Source organism: Crotalus tigris, unplaced genomic scaffold (genome assembly GCF_016545835.1).
Source record: "Crotalus tigris isolate CLP2741 ecotype Arizona unplaced genomic scaffold, ASM1654583v1 scf7180000024387.2241675, whole genome shotgun sequence".
Lineage (NCBI taxonomy): Eukaryota > Metazoa > Chordata > Lepidosauria > Squamata > Viperidae > Crotalus > Crotalus tigris.
Window position 1 is genome coordinate 1,125,366 of NW_024100557.1, and position 21,883 is coordinate 1,147,248.

A 21,883-nucleotide genomic window follows, 5' to 3' on the forward strand; every position below is an offset into this window, starting at 1 on the left:
TTCAGCATTCCGTGTTTGTGATATATGTTACCTTTTTAGCAACAGTTTCTGGTGGTACATCTCGCCTTCCAAGGGGATATGGATTCCATTGGCTGCCAGTAGAAATATCTTCCTGTCCATTGTCTAAAATGCTGCTTTGTTGTGATGGGGTCTATTTTTAAAATATTGATACATTACTTAGAATAATACAAATACCTCTTTTTGATTTACTAACAGTTACTTTATAATTGTATAGACACAATACATATCTTGCAGTTTACTAATTATGCAAACACATATATATTGATATATACACACATACTTACATATATTAAAAATAATATACTTTTATAGGTTGCTGAAAAAAATTGAATAAAGACCTTAATAGACTTCAAAGAATATGTAGAAGGTTGCAATATCAGAATATTTCCACTGTTTAAATATGGTTAAGATAGAGGGCTTGGTTTCTATTTCTAAATAGTTTATAAAAGGCATTCATACTACCCAATGGGGAAAAAATGATCACATTCTTTCTCCCATCTAAAATGTAACAACAACAACAATAATGTCTTCTAGTCCAACTCCCTGCTCAGGCAGGAAACCCTATAACATTTCAGACAAATGGTTGTCCAGTCTCTTCTTAAAAACTTCCAGTGTTGAAGCATTCACAACTTCTGGAGGCAGGTTGTTCCACTGATTAATTGTTCTATCTGTCAGGAAATTTCTCCTTAGTTCTAGATTGCTTCTCTCTTTGATTAGTTTCCTTCCGTTGCTTCTTGTCCTGCCTTCAGGTGCTTTGGAGAATAGCTTGACTCCCTCTTCTTTGTGGCAACCCCTGAGATATTGGAACACTGCTATCATGTCACCCGTAGTCTTTCTCTTCATTAAACTAGACGTACCCAATTCCATCAACCGTTCCTTATATGGATGCAGTATTCCAAGTGTGGCTTTACCGAGGCATTATAAAGTGGTTTTAACAATTCGCGTGATCTTGATTCTATCCCTCTGTTAATGCAGCCTAGCACTGCGTTGGCCTTTTTGGCAACTGCAGCACACTGCTGGCTCTTATTTAAGTGATTGTCCACTAGGACTCCAAGATCCCTCTCATAGTTGCTACTATTAAGCAAGGTACCATCTATACTGTACCTGTGCATTTGGTTTTTCTTGCCTATAATTTAATGTTAGAATGGAACTATAATTATTTAAAGCTGCCCAGTATCACTATATCAGTGATATTGGTGGCAGATGGATGGATGGATGGATGAATAAATGAATGAGGATTGTACAGATAGTCCTCAACTTATGACCACAATTGAGCCCAAAATTTATGTTGTTAAGTGAGACATTTAGTAAGTGAGCTTTGCCCAATTTTATGACTTCTCTTCCCTCAGTTGTTAAGTGAATCACTGCAATTGATAATTTAGCAACCTGTTGTTAAGTGAATCTGGCTTCCCCATTGACTTTGCTTTCAGAAAGTCGCAAAGTGTTATTATATGACTTGGGACACAACAACGGCCATAAATATGAAACAGTTGACAAGCATCTGAATTTTGATCAGGTGACCCTGGGGATGCTGCAAAAGTCATAACTGTGAAAAATGGTCATTAGTCACTTTTTTCAGTGCCATTGGAAATTTGGTCACTAAACAAACTGTTATAAGCCAAGGACTACTAGAACGATATAATCTTTGTGGTGCCATAGTAACTTTTACGTTATAAAAAAAAAGGCTGGTTCAAGTAGAGGAAGAATTTAAAAAAAAGAGAGATTATATGACTTCCATTATGGTAGGTGAATAATTTTTGTATTTAAAGATTGAATTACTAATTTTAGATGCAGCAAGATCTTGCACGATCTTAATACTGTTACTGCAATATGGTATAATGGCTTCTAATGTCCAGAGAATAAAAGCCTTTGGAGTCCGAAATACAGGTTCTTTTACTGCATTTGTCTATATGAAAACATAAAGATAAGAATGATAAAACAACCGTAGGAAGAGTAATCATATACTCCTAATTAAAAACATCATAAAAAATGAATAAACTTTATCAGAGTCAAACTTTTTTGCAGCAGAATTTGACATATCAGAAAAAAAAATATTGCAGGCATTCTTTGTAAAACATTTAATTAAGAAACTATATGTAGGTTGAAACTGCCAGCCAAATGAGCCTTGAAAGGACACAACTGCTTTAGATTGAAAATGCCCATTTTGTAACATTTTTTTCTGAATGCCTAGTACAGCCCTTTCCCCCAACTTTAATGAATCTTTAATGAATGAATGAATCTTCATTAGAGAGTTTTACATGGAGACTTGATCACCATTTTATTAAGTGAACCTTTTAATCAAGGAATGTCCTATTCACAGGAAGATCAACGGACGACTGAAATTAATGATTAGCTTAAACTCCTCATAGTATTACCAAAACATCTTATGCATAATTTGATTGCTTGTAAAGAAGCAATCAAATGCTTTTTAATAACACACTCATTTCCTTTCTTTAATTATAAATATTCTTGGCATTATCAGCCTTACTTGGCCGAGGCAAATAAATATGCACATGTTTTATACTTTAAAGGTGGGAGACAAGGAATCATAAATGTGTTTAAAGTCAAATCCTGAAAAAGAATCTAGTAAATTTCTATTCCAAAGGAAATCCTATGTCTTTACTTTAGAACAGGGGTGTCAAACTGCCGGCCTGTGGGCCGGTTTCATCATACGGAGGCCACACTCAACCCAACTCCACAATGCAACTAAAGTGGCTATTCATCGCAACCCGTCACGTGATGTGGTGAGTTTGACACCCATGCTCTAGAACATTTCACTGTATGTTTGGGAACAAACTTTAAGCAACACAGTCTGGCATGAATCCAATGACTGTATTTATAGGAATCCAATTTCATTTTAAGTGGGTAAACAAGAGCTTGCATAGGATATAAGTATTCTTCTATTTACACTGTATTCCTACATGCCATGGTCTTAAGTTAAAATTTGATTATTATTTTCCATTAATAGGAGAGAATCATACTAAGATGCCAGAATCACATTACCTGAAAACTACACAAAACAGTTCAATTTAAGGAACAATTCATCACTTATTCCAATTTCCAGTTCATATGTAGAAATGCAAAATCAACTCAATGATAAAAAAGAAGATATATATCAAAGTATTATAGTTATTTCAATGCCAAGACCCACTAGCTTGTTTCAATGATGTGCAACACTCTTTAATACACTAAGAAAAAAACATACACCTGCTCATAACAGTGTGGTTCTTTAAAAAAATAGAAATAAAAGGAAAGGGCATTATTAATGTTGCTAACTGTAGAAAGCACAAAGAGAGGAATCAACATCATAAGTATCTGCAATGATACAAAGTGGATAAGGGTCAAAATGTGCATTGCAATAAAAGTCCCATTACTTATGTAGTTGTGTTCTGTGTGGGACACAAGTACAAAAAATATAATTTGGATTTAATAATTCATATCCTCTATTCAGAACCATCTTTTTGCCAATTTGTGTGCACTTGAACAAGTTAAAAATATGTTGAATCTTATAATATATTTTGGAATATACCACTTACACAATCACTAAAGAAGCCTATTTCTTTCTGGTCAAAAAACTGAATGGATGAATTTGAACTTCATTGAGAACTTTCTGTAAAATGTTGTGGGATATATCCCATCCCGATTTTTAAATACACATGCGGTTTGATACAACATATAGCCAACTCTACAACAGTTTACATAAAGAAACACACAAATACAGTAAAAGATATGAGCAGGACATACATCTGACATTTCTCTTGAGTTAAAACTATAAGCTAGTCTTAATCAGGGCATACAATGTAGTATCTGTAGGTTCTGATTCCTGGAATGCTGTCTTAAATTAAAAGAATTTGTGATGCACTTTTGATAGTAGCATTAGGCACCTGAATCATACTAATGCCCCTGACATCTCTAAACATTGACAACATGAAACATAACTCTTAGATCTTTCTGGTTAACACATGGAGTTCTGTACATCAGTCTGCAAAAGAAGAGCAGAAAGCAACATGACAGAGATGTGGTGAGCCAAATTACTTGGAGAAGCAGAGAAGTCACATTTAGGTTTAATTTCACTTTTTGGGTCGCTTTTGGAACACAAGCATGAATAATAGAAATGAGCTAAAGAGGAAGAGGGGTATGGAAGAGTATTTATTATGTGACTTTGATATATGCAAGCTATCTCATACTTACTTTCGATAGAGGTAGCTCTTGATGCATTTGGTTTTCAAATTTAGATTTAGTCTGCAAGTTTAATGTCATGCTTCTGCCCGCATGCATTGCTGACAAACCTCCAGAGCGCAGCATGCCAAGGTTAACAGTGTTGTGTTTATAAGCAGCAGTCTGAGTAGAGGAAATAACAATCACGTGACGAGATATGAACACACATGCTTCTTCAGAAAAAATACTGCACATATATGATTTTCACAGTCTCAATTAAAGCAAACGAACAATACCAAGAAATAAGGAGCTTATTTATGCATGCACTGTGAGACAGAAGCACAGAGAGTGCTAGTTGTACATAAAATGGTTACAGTACCATAAAAAGACACTGACAGAAAAAAAGCAAACTTCATACCTCTAAATGGCCTCTAAATCATGGCTGATATACAACACCAAGTTAACTTTGTGGGGAAGGAAACACTGAGATGCTGTATTTACCTCTTTACAATAAAATATCATATGTCATCTCAGAAACTAAATAAATTGGGAAAAATTACAGAAAGTCCAGAGGACTTTGGGAAAGAAAAAGGATTTTGAACCACCAAATTTGGGGGAAGAAAAAAAATGTTTAAAAACTCAAATAAAATAATACTTTTTTGTGAATAAACTTAACCACACCAAAACATCATGTGGCTGGATATTTGAATCTTTCACAACTGACATATTAGTTGCTAAATGTCAGTAATCCCAAGAGGTGAATATCACACAGAACACAAGTCATCTTAAAATTGATTTTACTCAACATCCTGCTGTATATTGGAACGTATAGTATATTATTTCTGGGTCAATTATGATGAATACATACTGGCAAAAGATTATGCATTGTATACTATCTGGAATCTAATTGAGAAAAAGCATAGAGCTCCCGACTTACTCCATTCCCATTAAGTTCTCCAAATTGGCTACACTGATTTAGTATATTCCTATATAGGTAATCCTCAAATTATGATGATAATGGAACTCATCGCAGTCATAAGTTGTGCTGGTTGTAAATTGAGCCACCCTCATTGCCAATCTAATTTTACAACCTTTTTGCAGCGTTGTTAAGCAACTACTACAGTCATTAAGTGACTGCTGCAGTCCTTAAGCAAACACTGAGGTTGTTAAGTGAACACTGCCATCATTAAGCAAACCAATGATTCATTATGGGCAGTTTTGCCGAAAACTGGAAACGCTGGTTTTCAGCACAACTGTTGTAAAATGCAGTTGTGTGACCTTAGGATGCTGGAAATAGCCATAAATGAGGGCCAGTTGCCAAATGCCCAAACTGCGGTCACATGACTGTGGAGTGGCAACTGTAGTAACTTTGAACCTGGGTCAAAGGTACTCCTAATGTGGTCCGTCATAACTTCAAACAGTTGCTAAATGTTCTGTCATTAAGTCAAGGACTACCTGTACTAAATAGTGATAGGCAGAATTCTTGTCTAGACAGCTAAAACACAATCATATGCTAGTGTTATCTAACAACACTGCAGTTGTTTAGTAAATCATATAGTTGTTAGCAAATCTGGCTTCCCATGCTGACTTTGCTTGCTGGAAGCCAGCTTGGAGGGTTACAAATGGTGATCACGTGACTCCAGGAAATGCAATTTTCACAGATACATGTCAGTTGCTAAGTGCCTGAATTTTGGACCATGTGACCAAGGAGATGCTGCAATGGTCGTTAAGTGTGAAAACTGATCATAAGTCACTTTTTTAAATGCCATTGTAACTCTGAATGGTCACTGAATGAATGGCTGTGAGGAATACCAGTAATCAAAGGATCTCTCAATCCAGGAATGAGCGCAACTGATGCACAAGATGAATCTGTGTCAAGGCCCTCTTGGTTACAGCTGCCACCTACTCTTTGACCAAGAGCTGCAAATCTCCAGGGGAGAAGTGCAACCCCATCTAAGACTAAAGATAGAACTGGGGGAAGGGGCACTGTTGCAAATATCCAGAATTCCTTGGTCTTATCAAGATTCAGTCCATTCCTCCCCTTAACCGCCAACCTCTAAATCAGGGCTTTTCAACCTTTTCACCCATTGTACCACTTTTAGGATATGGCAACATCCGAGTACCACCAGTCGTCTAGCAAGGTATCAAAAACTTGATGACCCATCCCCCCAAAAGGAAAAAAATGATAAAGTACAGGTAGTCCTTGACTTACAACAGTTCGCTTAGTGACTGTTCAAAGTTACAATGGCACTGAAAAAAGTGCCCCCCAAACCACAGCCGAGCAAGACAGCGCCCGGCAGCGCTCTTCCTCCTGTCCAAGGTTTTCATTGTTATGAGCATTTCTGTTGAGGATTGGCAGCGGGGGTGGGGTGAAGGGGTGTTTGGTTTTTATTCCCCCTGTCTGCTGGTGGTTGCAGCAGGTTTTGATCACTTCACATGACCCTGGGACACTGTGACCATCATAAATATGAATCAGTTGCCAAGCATCTGAATGTAAATCACAAGACTCTGGAGATGCTGCAAATTTCCAGCTGATCGGCGCTTCTTCTGGGCTCAGCAGAAGTGTCAGAATCAGTGCTGCTTTCCAGCTGATTGGTGCTTCTTCAGGGCTCAGCAGAAGCACCAGGATCAGCGCGAGCTCCAACTGGAGCCTGGCGCTGATCCTGGCGCTTCCACTGAGCCCTGACAGCCCCGAAGAAGCACCAATCAGCTGGAAAGTGGTACTGATCCTGGTGCTTCCGCTGAGCCCTGACAGCCCTGCAGCTCCAGACATCTCTTGCTCAGGCTTGTGTGGTGCTGCCACCGGTTCAGCTCATTCCCCTCCCCCGCTACTTTTCTAGGATGGTTGCGTACTACCTACCAGATGCCAATGTACCACAGGTGGTACCCATACCACTGGTTGATAAGCCCTGCTCTAGACACGCACACAGGATGATAGCATCACACAGAAAGTTATAAGCACTGCTAAAAGCCTTCTCTCTAATGTCATATTTATATAGCAATATCTCTTCTTTTTAAAAGAAGCACAAATGCCAAATTATATTCATTCATATATGCATTAAAAGAAAAAGAAAACAAACTAACCAAAGAATAATGTTCACAGCTTGCAATAGCCAATTCTTCTTGCTTTTCTTTTCCCTAGCATTCAGATTTAGGATCAACAGTCAATCTTAGATCTGAGCCTTTTAGCAGCATATAGCAAAACAAAAAACAAACCTCGAGAAATAAAGGTATTTGTTTTCTTTCTGCTTTCTGAGCTCCCTTTCTTTGTCTTCTAAACTACTGCACTTTTTCCAGGGATTAGAATATGAGCTTTATTGTTCAGAATGATGATTCATTGCAGCATATATTTTTTTTTAGAATCTACTTTGAACTATGATTTTTTTCCAGTATTAATCTCTTCCCATATGAGGCTGCAATTAATTTGAGCTTAGGAAAATAACTTTTATTTGACTGCTTCACACTGGCAGTCAGAAACTGTGGGTTAAAATTTTAGTCATTTATTTAAGCACATCAGTTTCTTAAAAAAAAAAAAAAAGGACCAAGAGACTTCAGGCAGACAATGTGAAAAATAAATGTGATGAAAAATATAATTTAAATCATAGTACCATTATCTAAAGCTTTTTTATAATGACAGCCAGTTTGGTGTAATCGTTAAGGCTAGAAACCAGGAGCCTGTAAGTTCAAGTTCTGCTTTACGCATGAAAGTTGGCTGGGTGATTTCAGGCCAGTTACTCTTTCTCAGCCTAACCAACCTAACATGGTTATTGTTGTGGAGAAAATAGGAGGGGGAGGGAGTACTAGGTATGTTCACTGCTTTGAGTTACTTTTAAAGTAATAAAGGTGGGATAAAAATCTAATTAATAAATATATACATATTGTACACATGGTGCTTCTCATCTCAGAGGATCAACTGTATCAAAGGATGCAGTTCCATGTCCATAAAATATGAATGATATGAGTGATCAATACTGCAATATTTAGCCATTTACATAATTTTAATTCTTTGTTGATGTAATAAATAGAAAGAATAACTTTGAGGACAGGAGGAAGAGATGCAACTAAGACAACGGCCAGATAAAATAAATTTTGAGTACAGGAAGAACTGAAGAAAAGTCTCAGACAAGATGCTCATACGATAAAGGAAGAGAGATGGGGAAGCACATTCAGACTTGCAAGATTCTGTTTCTGTAAGCTTACAATAAAAGGAATTCAAGTCCCGTCTTAGCCATGAAAGCCAGCTGAGTGATTTTGGCCCAGTCACTTTCTCTCAGCCCAATCTACCTCACAGAGTTTTTGTTGTGGGGAAAATAGGAGGAGGAAGATATGCTGGATATGTTCGTCATCTTGAGTTATTTATAAAAATAATAAAGGCGGTATACAAATAAATAAATTAGTATGCATGGCTTTGGTTTCTTAGTCTGGTCTATTTTGAAGGGTTGACAAGTCTCCCACTGCCGCATTCATTAATGGGGGAGGGCTAACAAGATCAGCATAAAATAAAAGGCAACTCCTTAAAAAATAAGACAATCTATAATATGGACAAAATCGTCCTCAAAATGATAAGTAGCAAAATTATGTGCCTGCAAAATTCCAACCTTCACTCACAGTGTATCTTTCTTCTGTGCTATATGGAGCAACCAGGTCCAAGAAAGTCAGCACAAAAAGGAACTCTATAGGAGGGAATTCCAAAATAATGGGAGCAGTAATTAAAAATGCCCACTTCTGAAGTCCCATTGGGTAAGTCTCAAATTAGACGGGGCCTGGCAGGACTTGACTATTCAGTTTGATTATAACAGAAGGTGATTCCTTAAATAATTTGATCTGGAGTCATCTAAGGTCCTAAAGATGACAAAACCTTGTACTGCACCTGGAAACTAAATGGTAGCCCACACAGCTCCCAAAACAATAGAGTCTGCCAAATATATTAGGATGTCCATCCTTGTTTGGGCTGCTGAATTTTGTACCAATTGTAGCTTTCCAAGGAAAGCCCCATATAGAGCACATGATAGTTATCCTAGTGAGAGGTGAGTATGGCATGTGACTGTTTATGAGCTTATCAATTCTACTACTTTCCACTTCTCTGCTCCTGTTTATTCACATTGAAAAAAATTTCCTGCAGAAAGTTCCAATTGTGTGTTGTAGAAATATGCATTTATAAACCTGAATGGAAAAGTGAAGGTGAAGGGAGGTGGTTTGGATTTTGTAAACATCTACTTCCAAACTTTTAATCACTGTAAAGGTATCAATGCTTCATTTTCTAAACTTCTCTCCAATATGGCTGTTCCAATGATAAGGACGTTAAACCACTTTGATTAAACATAAGTTCCTAAACACTTTCAACTAGATTAACCCTATGCAGGTTTCAAGTTTTCATTTCCTGATGATTTAGCACTGAATCAAAAACATTATAATTCTGCTTTCCTAGGACTGTACAAATCAACAATGTATATTTCTTATGTCCATGAAAACTAGATAAGCTAAAAATAAGCTCCGTGATGTAGTTGCTTTCCACATATGCAGAAAACTAACTATAGTTGTTATAACCGAATGGTTAATTTAGCTCTTACTAAAGCTAAAGCTAAACTGTGAACTACTTTCAGACATACATTCTTTTTCATTTTGCGTATTTAAACATGCAAAATGCAGCAATAGACTCTGAAATATATTTAGCAGTTAGGGTAACAATAATTTTATGTGAGAGCCAATTTGATATAGTGGTTAAGTCATCAGGCTAGAAACTGGGAGCCTGTGAGTTCTAGTTTTACCTTAGTTACAAAGCCAGTAGGGTAGTCTTAGTCCAATCACTTTTTCTCAGCCCTACAAAAAGGCAATGGCAGTTCTGGAAAATCCTTGCCAAGAAAACTTCTGGAACTTGTCCAGGCAGCCTCCGAAAATCAGACACAATTGAACAGAAAAAAGTGACAGAAAATTTGAACATAAGGAAAATATGAACCATATAGACTACTATATGATTTATATTTTCCAAAGTAATTGAAATATTTTTATAGCATATTTATCTCAATTTTGCACTTTTTTTTACAAAAATCTACAGAGATGAACTTCATATTTAACCTATAATCTAGATCGGAGGTCCCCAACCCCCGGTTCGTGGACTGGTACCAGGCCACAGCATGCCAGCAACCGGTCCACACAAACAAGCAAAGCCCCATCCGTGGGATGCAGGCAGCACACAAAACCATGTACCCTCTGGTTTGTGGAAAAACCTCTCTCCACGGAACTGGTCCCTGGCCCAAAAGGTTGTGGACCTCTGATCCAGGTCTTCCAACAAATCAAAACTAATATATGTAGACATTTACTGTAGTTATCTCATTTTTTAAACATTTAAATATTTTTACACTTTAACTACAAAATGCAGTTTAAGACAAACCCCTCCCCCCCAATCCTGCAATTCTTTCAGTGTCGTTCAGTGTAATTTTCTAAGAACATCCTGAGATGTTCCCTTTTCTTATACACGATTATAAAGTTATAATTTCAGGTGGAAATGGTATTTTTTAATCCTTTCAAACTGTTATCCTACTATGCATGTCTGCTTATCTCTATTGCTTTTACTCCCAGTGGATAAAGAGTTATAAGTAGCTGTATTTTGCATTCATAGGCCAGGGAATAATGAATTCATTTCACAATGAAAGCAGCAGTAAAGATATAGAGAAATTTTCCCTGCAACAGCGTTGTGCTAAAATTTACAAGTTCAGGCTGAATTAGTTGTGAAAAATAGAGTCAGAGAAAATCCTAAAACCATATGTGATGCACTACTCCTTCCTCTGCATATATGGCTTCTAAATTATTTATTGCTATTTCAGTTACCGTAAAGCATTTTATTCAAAGAGTAAACACTAACATCCTAATTAAGGCTTCAAATAATACATTGACTTGTAATTATGTCTACCTAAAACTTCCATTGAGTTAATCTGTACATTTACCAGACAATATTTGTTACTTAAGAATGCAACTAAGAGTTAGCCTACTCCGAGTTTTTTCTTTACTTAGGTAAAATTCCTAAATATATCTATATAGATGTAAATTAAACTTAAATCAGTTAATTTACTTCCAAATACACTGGTTGAAGGCTTAGGTATCAGAACGTCAACATGTAATTAATTCCTGCAATTGATCTTCTATCGTGGGTAAGAAAATCAACAAATTATTGAGCCATAACTGAATGACACATCTATCATTGTGCAACAAAAGAGAGGCTTATTCATAAACACAGAAAACATTCAGTGATTCTACTGAGTTTCTCTGGATGTCTTTTCAGAATTGTGGATTGTGCCTATTCAGCGAAAGTCTTTCTGGGCCATAGATATATATCATCTTTGTTTGAAACTTATCCTGCCATTTCTCTTTATAATGTAAAAAAGTAGAATATAAAAACAGCCTGAGTTTAGTAGTGGCTTGATAAATAGTTTAACTTAAAAAAATACAGTAATTCATCACTGAAGCTAGCATTATTTGAAATATTTTTAAAAAATATATGAGTGATGTTTTTTTAATTCTTACTTCAAGAATTCCTGAAATGTATACACATTTGTCTATCTTAACAGAGATATGCTTATAATATTAACAAATAGCATATTGATCACTGCAAACAGAAAATTTCAATATAAAAAATTCAAGGCGTGAATTACAAAGAAATGCCAGACATACCCTGTCTAACCTTCTAGCTTCTATATGTCTAAGTAGCTGTTGTCTCCAGTCAGCAGGCATTTTACCACAGCTCTCATTGCCCTTCCCAGGGGTAGGCCTTGTCTTTAAATCAGGGTTATCTGACGGCTTCTCACCATAGTTACTCAAGTTATAGTCGGACGGTATTTTTTCCAACAGAGCTGCCATTGTCGGCCTAGCTGAAACTGGCCTGGTTTGGGAGGTACCATAACTCTCTGTACTGTAGCTCCTTGCAGACAAAGGCCTCCTTTGCGTTACGTTTTTAACAGGGAAGCTTCCAGACTGGCTTTTCACTTCTTGATATGAAGGGTGTTCATCTTCATACCTGCCATTTCTTTTGAGAAACTGGGATTCAGACACTGAAATGCTGCTTTGGCGTTCCATAGCTCCTCTATACTGATGTCTGTTATACCTATCGCTTTGAGGCATTTCATGAGGCTCGCTGACTCTTCTATACATTGACATTTCAGTAGAGCTGGCCAATGAATCTGCTCTTCTTAAAAATCCAGCCCTTGATCCCTGACTTGACAACTGAGTATTGACAGTCTCTTCATTAACAGAAGGCTGTGAGAAGGAAAACATGTGTTCCATGGGTGGATATCCTCGGTAGGCTCTGGGACTAACCAAATCCTTAGAGACATTTTTTGTCTGCTGGGGAATGTATTCTGGAGTATGTTGGAAAGGGGGCGGTAGTCTCTTTTCAGCTTTCACTTCTACTGATCCTTGAGGATTAAAACTTTGGTCAAACTGGTATACTTTTTTAGTCACAGAGGGCTTTTGCTGTTGTTGGACCTTTACACTTCCATAAGTCAGCAGTTCATCATCAAGCATTGGCACAGATTGGCTACGGGACATACTAGACATTCCATGTTCTGGCCCCAACATTTTATCCTGTCTGTCATGCATCCCTGCGTTATCAGTAGTAGCTGCATAGTTCTCTAGTGGTATGTTATAAACTTTATATGCACCAATATCTATCTCATCTATACTTTGTGATTTCTTAAACCGGCTTGTTTTTAAATCTCTCATCATTGGAGAAAGCCTCTCTGTACTTTTGCTGATAGAAATAATATTTTTAGAAAGCTCTGGGCGACAGTGAATGTGTGAAAATACATTGCTGAGACTTCTGTTGGCATTGGAATCATGATATTCCCATGGTGTACCTGGAGAAAAAGTACTAGATATTTCAGGAGAGTCTTTAACAAGGTCTTTCCTTTCAGGTAAAGGGCTGGTAGTAGGGGTGCTCTCCAGTTTAGAAGGAAAAGCTGTCCTATCTTCAAAGGGGCTAGGTGTTCTTGTCCAGTTCTGCCAAGGGTTTGATGGAGGCACTTCTGATTCAGGGGTATTTCGGATAGTGGGTTGTTCAAGTTCTAGGGGAATACCAACTATCCTATCTTGCCTAATTAAAGGCCTGCGTCCATGAGCAGATGTGCTTCTTGATTTGGAGCTTAAGAGAGGATTAGTGCTAGGATTCTCCACTGTGTTCTCCTCTGCCACGAATCCTGTGTTATCATAGTGAGAGCTGTCATTCCAACTGTCAGCAAAGGCATCACTCATTGGATGCCTTTCATTATGTTGCTGTAAATTTCCTGCTGGAGCAGATTCCCGCTGACTGAGTAATGGCTTGGTCTCAAGGGGTTGTGGGAAAGATTGGACAAGCCTGCAAGAAACAAATATTTAAAAAAGCCGCATCAGAAAACAATTACAGCAGATTAAAATGTTAACAAATACCTGATCATTATTGCGTACATAGTTTAACCAATCTGTTACTGAACGGAATGTTAATCTATGTTGGAGTGGAATACAAAAATTGGTTGGGGACTTGGGTGATCTGTTAATGCCAAAGTTGATTTATTTTAAATTCTGCAATAGACAAAATATTATACAAGCAGAACAGACAAATTTTCTGAACAATGAGGTCAATGAAGCGCTTCTAAGCTATATCGATGTGCTTAGCTCTTTCTTTGTTATCAACAAAATCCACCTTGGAATGAATTGTTTTCCATCCAAATAGAAGAACTGGAATGAAGGAGAAATTGGAGGGTGAGGGAGGAGGAAGAGAAAAAAGCAATAGAAAAGCAAAAAGAACTTCCTCCCTTCTTTGTAATAAATTCAGGAATAGGTTTATATCACATAGTACATAACACTGAGCTTACCATCAATGTCAAAGCCTCTTTCAAAATGTAATTGGCTATATCCCTGAAGGAATAAAATTGCTCAGTAGTTAATTTAAACATCTATATATTGATTGAGAAAAATTAGATGACACATAAACATTACATAACCTTCTATGACCTTTAATTAGTATTTTCAGTAGAAATAGACCCTTGGGAATTTGTGAAAGGTATAAGAAGTTTTTTTATTTTGGATTCATTCATGATAGGAGATTCTCAGAAAAGTCAAGAATCAAAGACAAGAATCAGGTCTTGAGCGTTATTCTCTGAACTTGACTGAAATTATAATGAGGTCCACAAGCCCATGCTTCCAGAGAGTACTTTCAATTTTAAAAAATATGTAGGATTTACTGGATTCTCTTTAGTTCCGTTTATTTAAGCTTTTTGATTAAATGAACTATACATTCCTATAGTCAACTTGAGTTCTATCAATTAAACACACCTGTTACCCCACAATGAATTATTTACTGCATCTTTAGCTGTGGTCTGCAAAGATCCTATTTTAACATGAGCATTAGAAGACCCAGAAGAAGCTTGTGATGGGGAATAGTCTGAGTAAGTGCCTGAAGAAACACTGTTATTCATGCAGTGAACTTTATCGGCTTCAGACTCATCAGTTGATTCTGGAAAACATAAAGTAACTTGTTAATACAAAATTAAAAATTCAAGGAAGAATTTTTAGGAACATATATACAAAAGATATGTTATAATTAAACCCAGAAAAGTGATTTCCAATCCTTTTCTGTCTTGTTTAGCCACATATCTACTTCGACTCCACATGAAAGACAAATGCAGCTAATCAGCATTATTTTCTGCTTGGTTTTTCATCTTCAGTCACATGGGACACTTGCAGAGATGATGGCAATCATTAATGCAGATTGCCTTACACAGCTGCATTGCTTTATTATTATACTTTTGCACTTTGCTTCTCACACTTAATTATATAGGAAGGAAGAGTTTAATTTTTTTTTTGTTTTGCTATTGAAGGATGCCTTTGCAGCATTCCACACTATCCGTGAGCTTAAGCAAACTGCAAAGGTCATAGATAAGATGGCCCAGGAACTTTGGTTAAATATGGATCAATTGTCTTTTCTCAGTCAAAGAAAGCACTGTAGCTATTATTTATTATTTATTTATTTATGAGACTTACATACCGCTTTAAGTGCAAGCACTCTCTAAGCGGTGTACACCAGTAAGCAATGTATATATATTTACATTGCCCCCAACAATCTGGGTCGTCATTTTACCTACCTTGGAAGGATGGAAGGCTGAGTCAACCTTGAGCCGGTGAGATTTGAACCGCTGACCTACTGAACACAGTCAGCTAAAGTGGCCTGCAGTACTGCACTCTAACTGCTGCGCCACCTGTATCTTCACAGCTACAACTTCAATATGATCAAAAGCTCATAATAATCTATGACCTCTGTATTATAAAATTACTTACATATAGTTTGGTGAGTAAGCAACTATGCTACTGTATTCAGAAGTCAGGGTCAATCTGATGCTTTATAATCGTATACTTAAAAGCATTTACCACAAAGCATTTCTGTATAAAGAACAATAACAGTTCTGCATCATTCTTCATCCATTATCTCCAGTTATGACACAGGAGTTCAGAAAAATCCAGTACCTTTTTTTTCCTTTCCTAAAAGAACAAGTTTTGGTTGATATAATGGTGCATCAGCCATTGAGGGGCGAAGTTCTCCTATCCTCATGTCATTCACTGGGTGTACAAAAGAATCCTGTACATTGAAATAATAAGTGGAGAATTGAATATCATAAAGACACCAACAAAGATGAAATTTTCAGTGGACTTTATACTTTTATGAGAGCTATGAATACTAAGTACATTCATTTGGAAGACAGAAGCAAATGTTATCTGGCAGAATTCAGTATTAAAATTATCCAAAACATTAACCTACATATTAAAAATCAAGAAGCATGACTAGCAAACTCATGATCACAAAAGCATGATGATGCGCCCCCAGCACATTATGTCTAATACATATAATTAGACAGCTTGGAATTACTGAGAGCCTGCTGCCTACTTGTCTCAGTAGTTCCACGCTGCAGAATAGACCTGAATAGCCTGTGGAACTCAACCCAGTTTGCCAGAGCCTTCCACCTCAGGGACAAGCCAAGATCAAGTGATCCAGGTCCTGATTTGAAAGATACCCAGCACAGACGTGCTAAACTGGCTTAGAAGGCTGTAAGTTTTGGCAGGAAAATAGATGAGCTGCTAGAAGAAGATTGATGAGGCTCAGCTGTATGCTAAAAATGGGTGCAGGGTGAAATATTTTAACCTTCTCCTACATGAGGAAATGATTTTTACACTTGGGAGTATTGCTTGTTTTTATTGTAGTTATAATGTTCCTCTTAGACTTTAGTCTGTTGTTTGACTATGCTTCTGGGCTTCCCAATTTGTTTGGCATTTTAGATTAGTTTTCTTCTGCTGCAGCATATGTTTGCCTAAGGTATTTAAAGTCAAACTTGATTACTTCCCATTTCTTGCTGTTGCTTGTTTCTCAATTTACTTCTGCTCTACTCTGTACATGGCATTGAAGAATTTTATAACCTGTCTTGACTAAAGCATTTAGAACTGTGTAATTTGCTTTAATGGTCAGCTTGCAGGACAAGCAGGAAACATGGTAATTTTTACTATTCCTTTAATTTTCATCAACTGATTCCTCCCTGCAATTGATTGCCATTCTAGATGACGGTTAAGCTATACTGATATTATTTTCATATTATACTACCAAGGTTCTTGTTTACTAACATTCTTTTTTGTTATATGTAGTAATGGTTTAACAATGATTTTATTTAGTTGTTAATATTAATAAAATGCTTTTTTTAAAAAAAGACTTGTGTGCAGAAAGTTATCTACCTCTGCAATTGGTTTCTAACGTATGTGCAAAATTGCTGCCAGAGCACTCCATCCTAAAATTAATGATTATGCTTCTCTGATTCAGCAGTCAAGGAGTCTTGCATATTTCTTAAAGCCCTTAGAAAGCACCCTACATTCTATATCTATCTTTCTCTTGAGAAACCCAACTTTTCTGTGGATCATCTACTCTGGACCATCTAGATTTAGAAATTCTCCAGACCTCTAAATCAGTATAATAATTGCTAATAACTACTGAAGAGTCATAACAACAGAGATAGATAGACAGATACAGCTTCAATCTTAAAATCATTACTTTAAAGAGCACTGGTATTTATTCTTGGTTACCTCCACTGACAGCTCTTTTGTTGCCATGGGCCACTTGTGCTCAAATTTGTCTTTCACAACTTGTTCTGCACTCGCAGATGGTGCTGAATTCTCAGGCCTCACTCCATGGGTAGATTTGCCCACTAGATTTTGAACAGATTTCACCATGTTCTTTAAATCTTCTGGATATGGAGTTGGATAACGCTTTAAATTTATTTCAACCTTAGTTAACAAAATAAATTAAAAGTAGAAGCAGAAAAGAAGAATAATTGTTAAAATTTTCACTTTGATTATCAAGGTGATATATATTACAAAACACAGACAGTGAATTTAGGAATTTGAGACAATGTTAACATACAACATCTGCTACACTGCACTTTTGAAATGCAAAAGCCAGTATCACTTACAATAGGGTGGTGCGGAATTCCAATCCATTGTTGTCAGTGATAAAAATTTGATTAAAATTATCATGATACTTATGATGCAAAATATTAATAGTTTAGGCAGATTCTAGAAATTCACTAATATATGGAATGTCACTCTGGATCTATAATACAATATTGTGAGTGCTCATCTGAATATACGGTAGCAACCCAAAAGTAACCTAATTGTTCTTAAATCTATAAAAGCAATGAAACTTAAGTGAATTGTGTTCAATATTGAACAATTATTTTTCTTCTTTGATAAATGGGTATACTTGAATAAACTGTGACACTTTATTTACCACAAACATAAAAAATAGATATACAGCCAAGATTCCAAAGCATACACAGGTTAATAGGCATCCATTCAAAAAAGCTTGACTGATATGAAAAATACAGACTATGGTACAAACTTACATTCAGGGTTGAAGTATAATAAAATACGCATTACAGACAAGCACATCCAAACAGAGACCTCAATAGTAATTATAAAATATTACATAACGTCAATGTACAGGTCCAGCACAAGAACTACTTAACTGTAATGAGTGGATATAACATCACTACAGCTCTCATTGATAGTCTAAAGACTGCAAATGCTGATAGGTTCATCTAAGCACTACATGACCTGGGCAGTGGCTTAACTAATGCCCAATACAATCTAAAAAACAGGAGGGACATAAGCAAATTGTGCATGCATTGGAAAGGCTACTAAAAAAGACAAAGTAGCTAAACTAAAACACACAAAGATATCTGAGTAAAGCAATTTATCTTAGATCAATATTATTTTTCAGTGGTAAATTATTCTCAGATGTGCTAGATAGAAGTAGGATGAAGATATTCCTATATTAATATTAAAAAGGATAATTACCAATGCAGTCTAGACTCCCTTTCTATTCATGGTCTTTTATGTTTCACATTTAAAGTTACCTCAGAAGTAGCATGCCGCTGGGGATAAAAACCTTCCAAAGTGCAATATTCCTGGATAGAAGAATTTCTTTTTTAATTTCTACTGTCAAATTCAATTCAGCAAACAATGATACACTTGACCAAAAGCAAATGTTATAAAATTCATCCGTGCAAATTTTTTATTAAAAAAGTGTTATAAGAGCTGTTTCAATTAAATGTAAAAAGCAACTTAATAAGTACATAGAAGGCTGCTTTAGGACAAGCATTTTCTTGAAAATCAGGCTTTTGATGTTGACAGTTCTTTTGCTCCTTAAAATAATGTCTTTATATTTACCTAAGAGAAAGATATCTGCAGCGTATATGACAGAGGCAAGATATAAAATATTTTGAACAGTTCTAAGAACCTATAAGATGAAATTTTTACCCTATGTTACATTACCTGGATGTAATCATTTTTAAATACTCAAATTTGCCAGTAAATATCTGAGTAGATATCGAGAAAGATAATTGCAATGTGAATTTCTTCAAACATATTTATAATTGTAAGCATTCTAGAGATAAAGAGCACATTAACTTTTACTTAAGTGTTTTAAATTCACATCACTGCAATATTTTCAAGTTGCTTAAATTTTAATTTTGAAAAACTTCCAATTTAATTAGACTTGCAACCATTTTAGGAAAAATGCTGATCTCTTTCTGTATTTACATCTACCGTATAATGAAAAATGAATAGGCATAAATAAACTGTCTTTTTAATATGGAGATTTAAAAAGATGTCATTTCAATTGTTCCCAGATTTTGAGTTCTTGCAGAGATATTAGTATATTAGCAAATTTTCTCAGAATAAATTTTCCTTATTATTATATTAACAATAATTATGGCTAACAAGGATTTTTCTTAATCAAGAATCTGAAATCAAATTACAGTTTCGGAGTCTGATTTCAGATAAATTCTGGATGAATGAATTGATATTAAGTGTGAATAAATTCAATTTACTTTCAGAATCTGGCTTCTGATTTGTATTGTTCATAGTGTTGTGTCCTACTATATATTTTGGTTAATTAAAGCTTTCCAGTTAATCCTGTCTACTGTTAAAGTTAGATTAATTTTTGTTTAACCAAATGAAAATCACAATGGATTTGCTAAAAATAAAAATGCATTTTGCAGTTTGGAAAAAATTATAATGTATTGACAAAATAGATGTAGTCTATTTGTTATTGCTCAATTTGAATCCATCAAGTATAATAGAAATCTTATTGGCATTGGCTCTTGTGCAATTTTGTAACTATCAGAAGTAACAAGGATTTTCAAATGAAGACATAACTTATAATGTAAACATTTCTAAAAATGTATTTATCATATATATATATAGTACCTGCCTGAATATTAAAAATGTAAATTTTAGAACCTCATAAGTAGCCAATAGAGAGATGGGAGGAATACAGTTGAAAGTTATTTTTATTATTTTATTTTATTTAAATATTTCAGTCAGTTTCTATTTGCTACTAAAATACTTTATGCATGTCTTTGAATTTTTTTTGTGAATATAAAGAAAATGTAAATTAGTTCTAGTACTATTTTTCTTGAAATATAAATTAATTTTTACTTGAAGATTGCATAAAGACTAAACCAGATTGTATGTTTGTAACAGTCATTAACAAAACATCTCACTAAAACTAGTGATCACTTTGGAGTAAGCAAAATTTTTATTTATGCAAAGAACTCTGCTGCCCACTGACCACTCATGTTGCTGCTTACTGCTAGATCAACCAGCTTCAAAGAGGAACAGGAGATTTACTTGAACATTTTATTTTCTCATCCAGTTATCACTTTTTCTGGTTTCTATATATGTCTTTTGTATGTCTTTTGAAAAGTAAATGATTTATTCCTTGGTTGATGAAAAGTTAAACAGAGTTGCACTGGAGAAATAAAAAGAATTATGGAAGAAAACAACTGCAAACTAGTTTTATATTTTTTGTTACTATAGAGATGAGGAATCTTCCCAACTCAAAGGAGTCCTAACATTTTACGAAGCAAGGGGCTAAATAGAATTGCCCACAAGATTCAATTTCCCTATCAAATGCATTTACTGCATACTTGTTTTAAAGTTGGTAGGGGGAAAAAAAAAAAGTAAAACCATGGCTCTTGTGTGCTTTATAGAATTTTTTCCATTCCCAACACTTGGTCATTACATAAAATACTTTTGTTTTTAAGGGAGTTTGAAATTTATCAGTATTTCAGTAAAAATGTATTTGTTGGCAGAAAATAAAGTTGAATTATAAGAGCGAAATATAAACATAGTTTGCTTTATGTATGTTGTGGGGTTAGGTGTGTTTGTGTGCACACCTCTGTTTACCCCAACATGGTCTTGATTATTTATTAAAGAAATCTGAATAAATCTCAATCACAAAAACAACAAGAAGAAAAAAATGTTGTCCTAGGGCAGGGATATTATTTTTCCTTATTTCTCCTATGAATTCTATCCATATCCTTGATCTTCCAACCACCACTGAATTAGCTGTTTTTTTGGTCTAATTTTCTTTAGAATTAAATTTATTTTCAAATCTCTGCTTTAAATAAACTTGGCATCTACCTTCAAGGCATAGGTGCTATATCTGTGTGAGGAAAGCTAGTGTATTATAGTGGTTAAGATATCACTACTGTCTCCATTCCAACTGCAATCTCTGTTTGATCATGATTCCCACCAATCTCTTTTAACATAACTTATCTTACAAATTTTCATATACAGTAAATCAGAGGTCCCCAATCTTTTGGGCACCAGGGACCGGTTCTGTGGAGAGAGGTTTTTCCGCAGACAGGAGGGGTGTGGTTTCATGTACTGTCTACATCCTGTGGACGGGCCTTTGCTTGTTTGTGTGGACCTGTTTCTGACATGCTGTGGCCTACTGCCAGTCCATGGACCGGTGGTTGGGGACCCCTGTAGTAAATCATCTTAAGGTCTCATGGAAAACTCAGTGTTTTAATTTAGTGCAATAATAATTTGATAACTTTACATTGTATTTCTGTTGTTAGTCAAAATATCAAAATAATCCTATTTGTAGTCAAACATCTCAGATATGGAGAAGGGTGTGTGTGTATGTATGTATGTGTGTGTGTGTATATATATATATACAGAAAACGTATTTTTGTATAAGAAATATTGTGTGAAATATCAATCTTATTGGGTTAACTCCTTTCTTATGAAATTGAAGTAAAGCTCAGGGATGCTGAAAATGAAACTGAAGTGCAGATATTTAGTTAAAAGATTTACTTATGCAGTCACATTATTTTACAGCAAAGGCTTT

General features: G+C 35.6%; 1 protein-coding gene across 13 annotated transcripts in view; it reads right to left on the reverse strand.

The window, feature by feature from the left end:
• Positions 1 to 21,883, reverse strand: part of LRRC7 (leucine rich repeat containing 7) — a 206,142-nt gene that overhangs the window by 27,670 nt on the left and 156,589 nt on the right. For 12 of the 13 annotated variants that reach the window (XR_005554962.1, XR_005554960.1, XR_005554963.1 and 9 more), the window contains 7 exons: positions 18,600 to 18,650; positions 17,269 to 17,469; positions 15,670 to 15,781; positions 14,482 to 14,662; positions 11,848 to 13,525; positions 4,213 to 4,362; positions 32 to 151 (listed from right to left, as the gene is read on the reverse strand). Coding sequence is in view for 9 of the 13 variants with exons in the window: in XM_039329128.1 (XP_039185062.1) it covers positions 32 to 151; positions 4,213 to 4,362; positions 11,848 to 13,525; positions 14,482 to 14,662; positions 15,670 to 15,781; positions 17,269 to 17,469; positions 18,600 to 18,650 (2,493 nt within the window). In the remaining 4 variants the exon portion in view is untranslated. The remainder of the gene's footprint in view (positions 1 to 31; positions 152 to 4,212; positions 4,363 to 11,847; positions 13,526 to 14,481; positions 14,663 to 15,669; positions 15,782 to 17,268; positions 17,470 to 18,599; positions 18,651 to 21,883) is intronic. The other variant, XM_039329127.1, reaches the window with a different exon arrangement.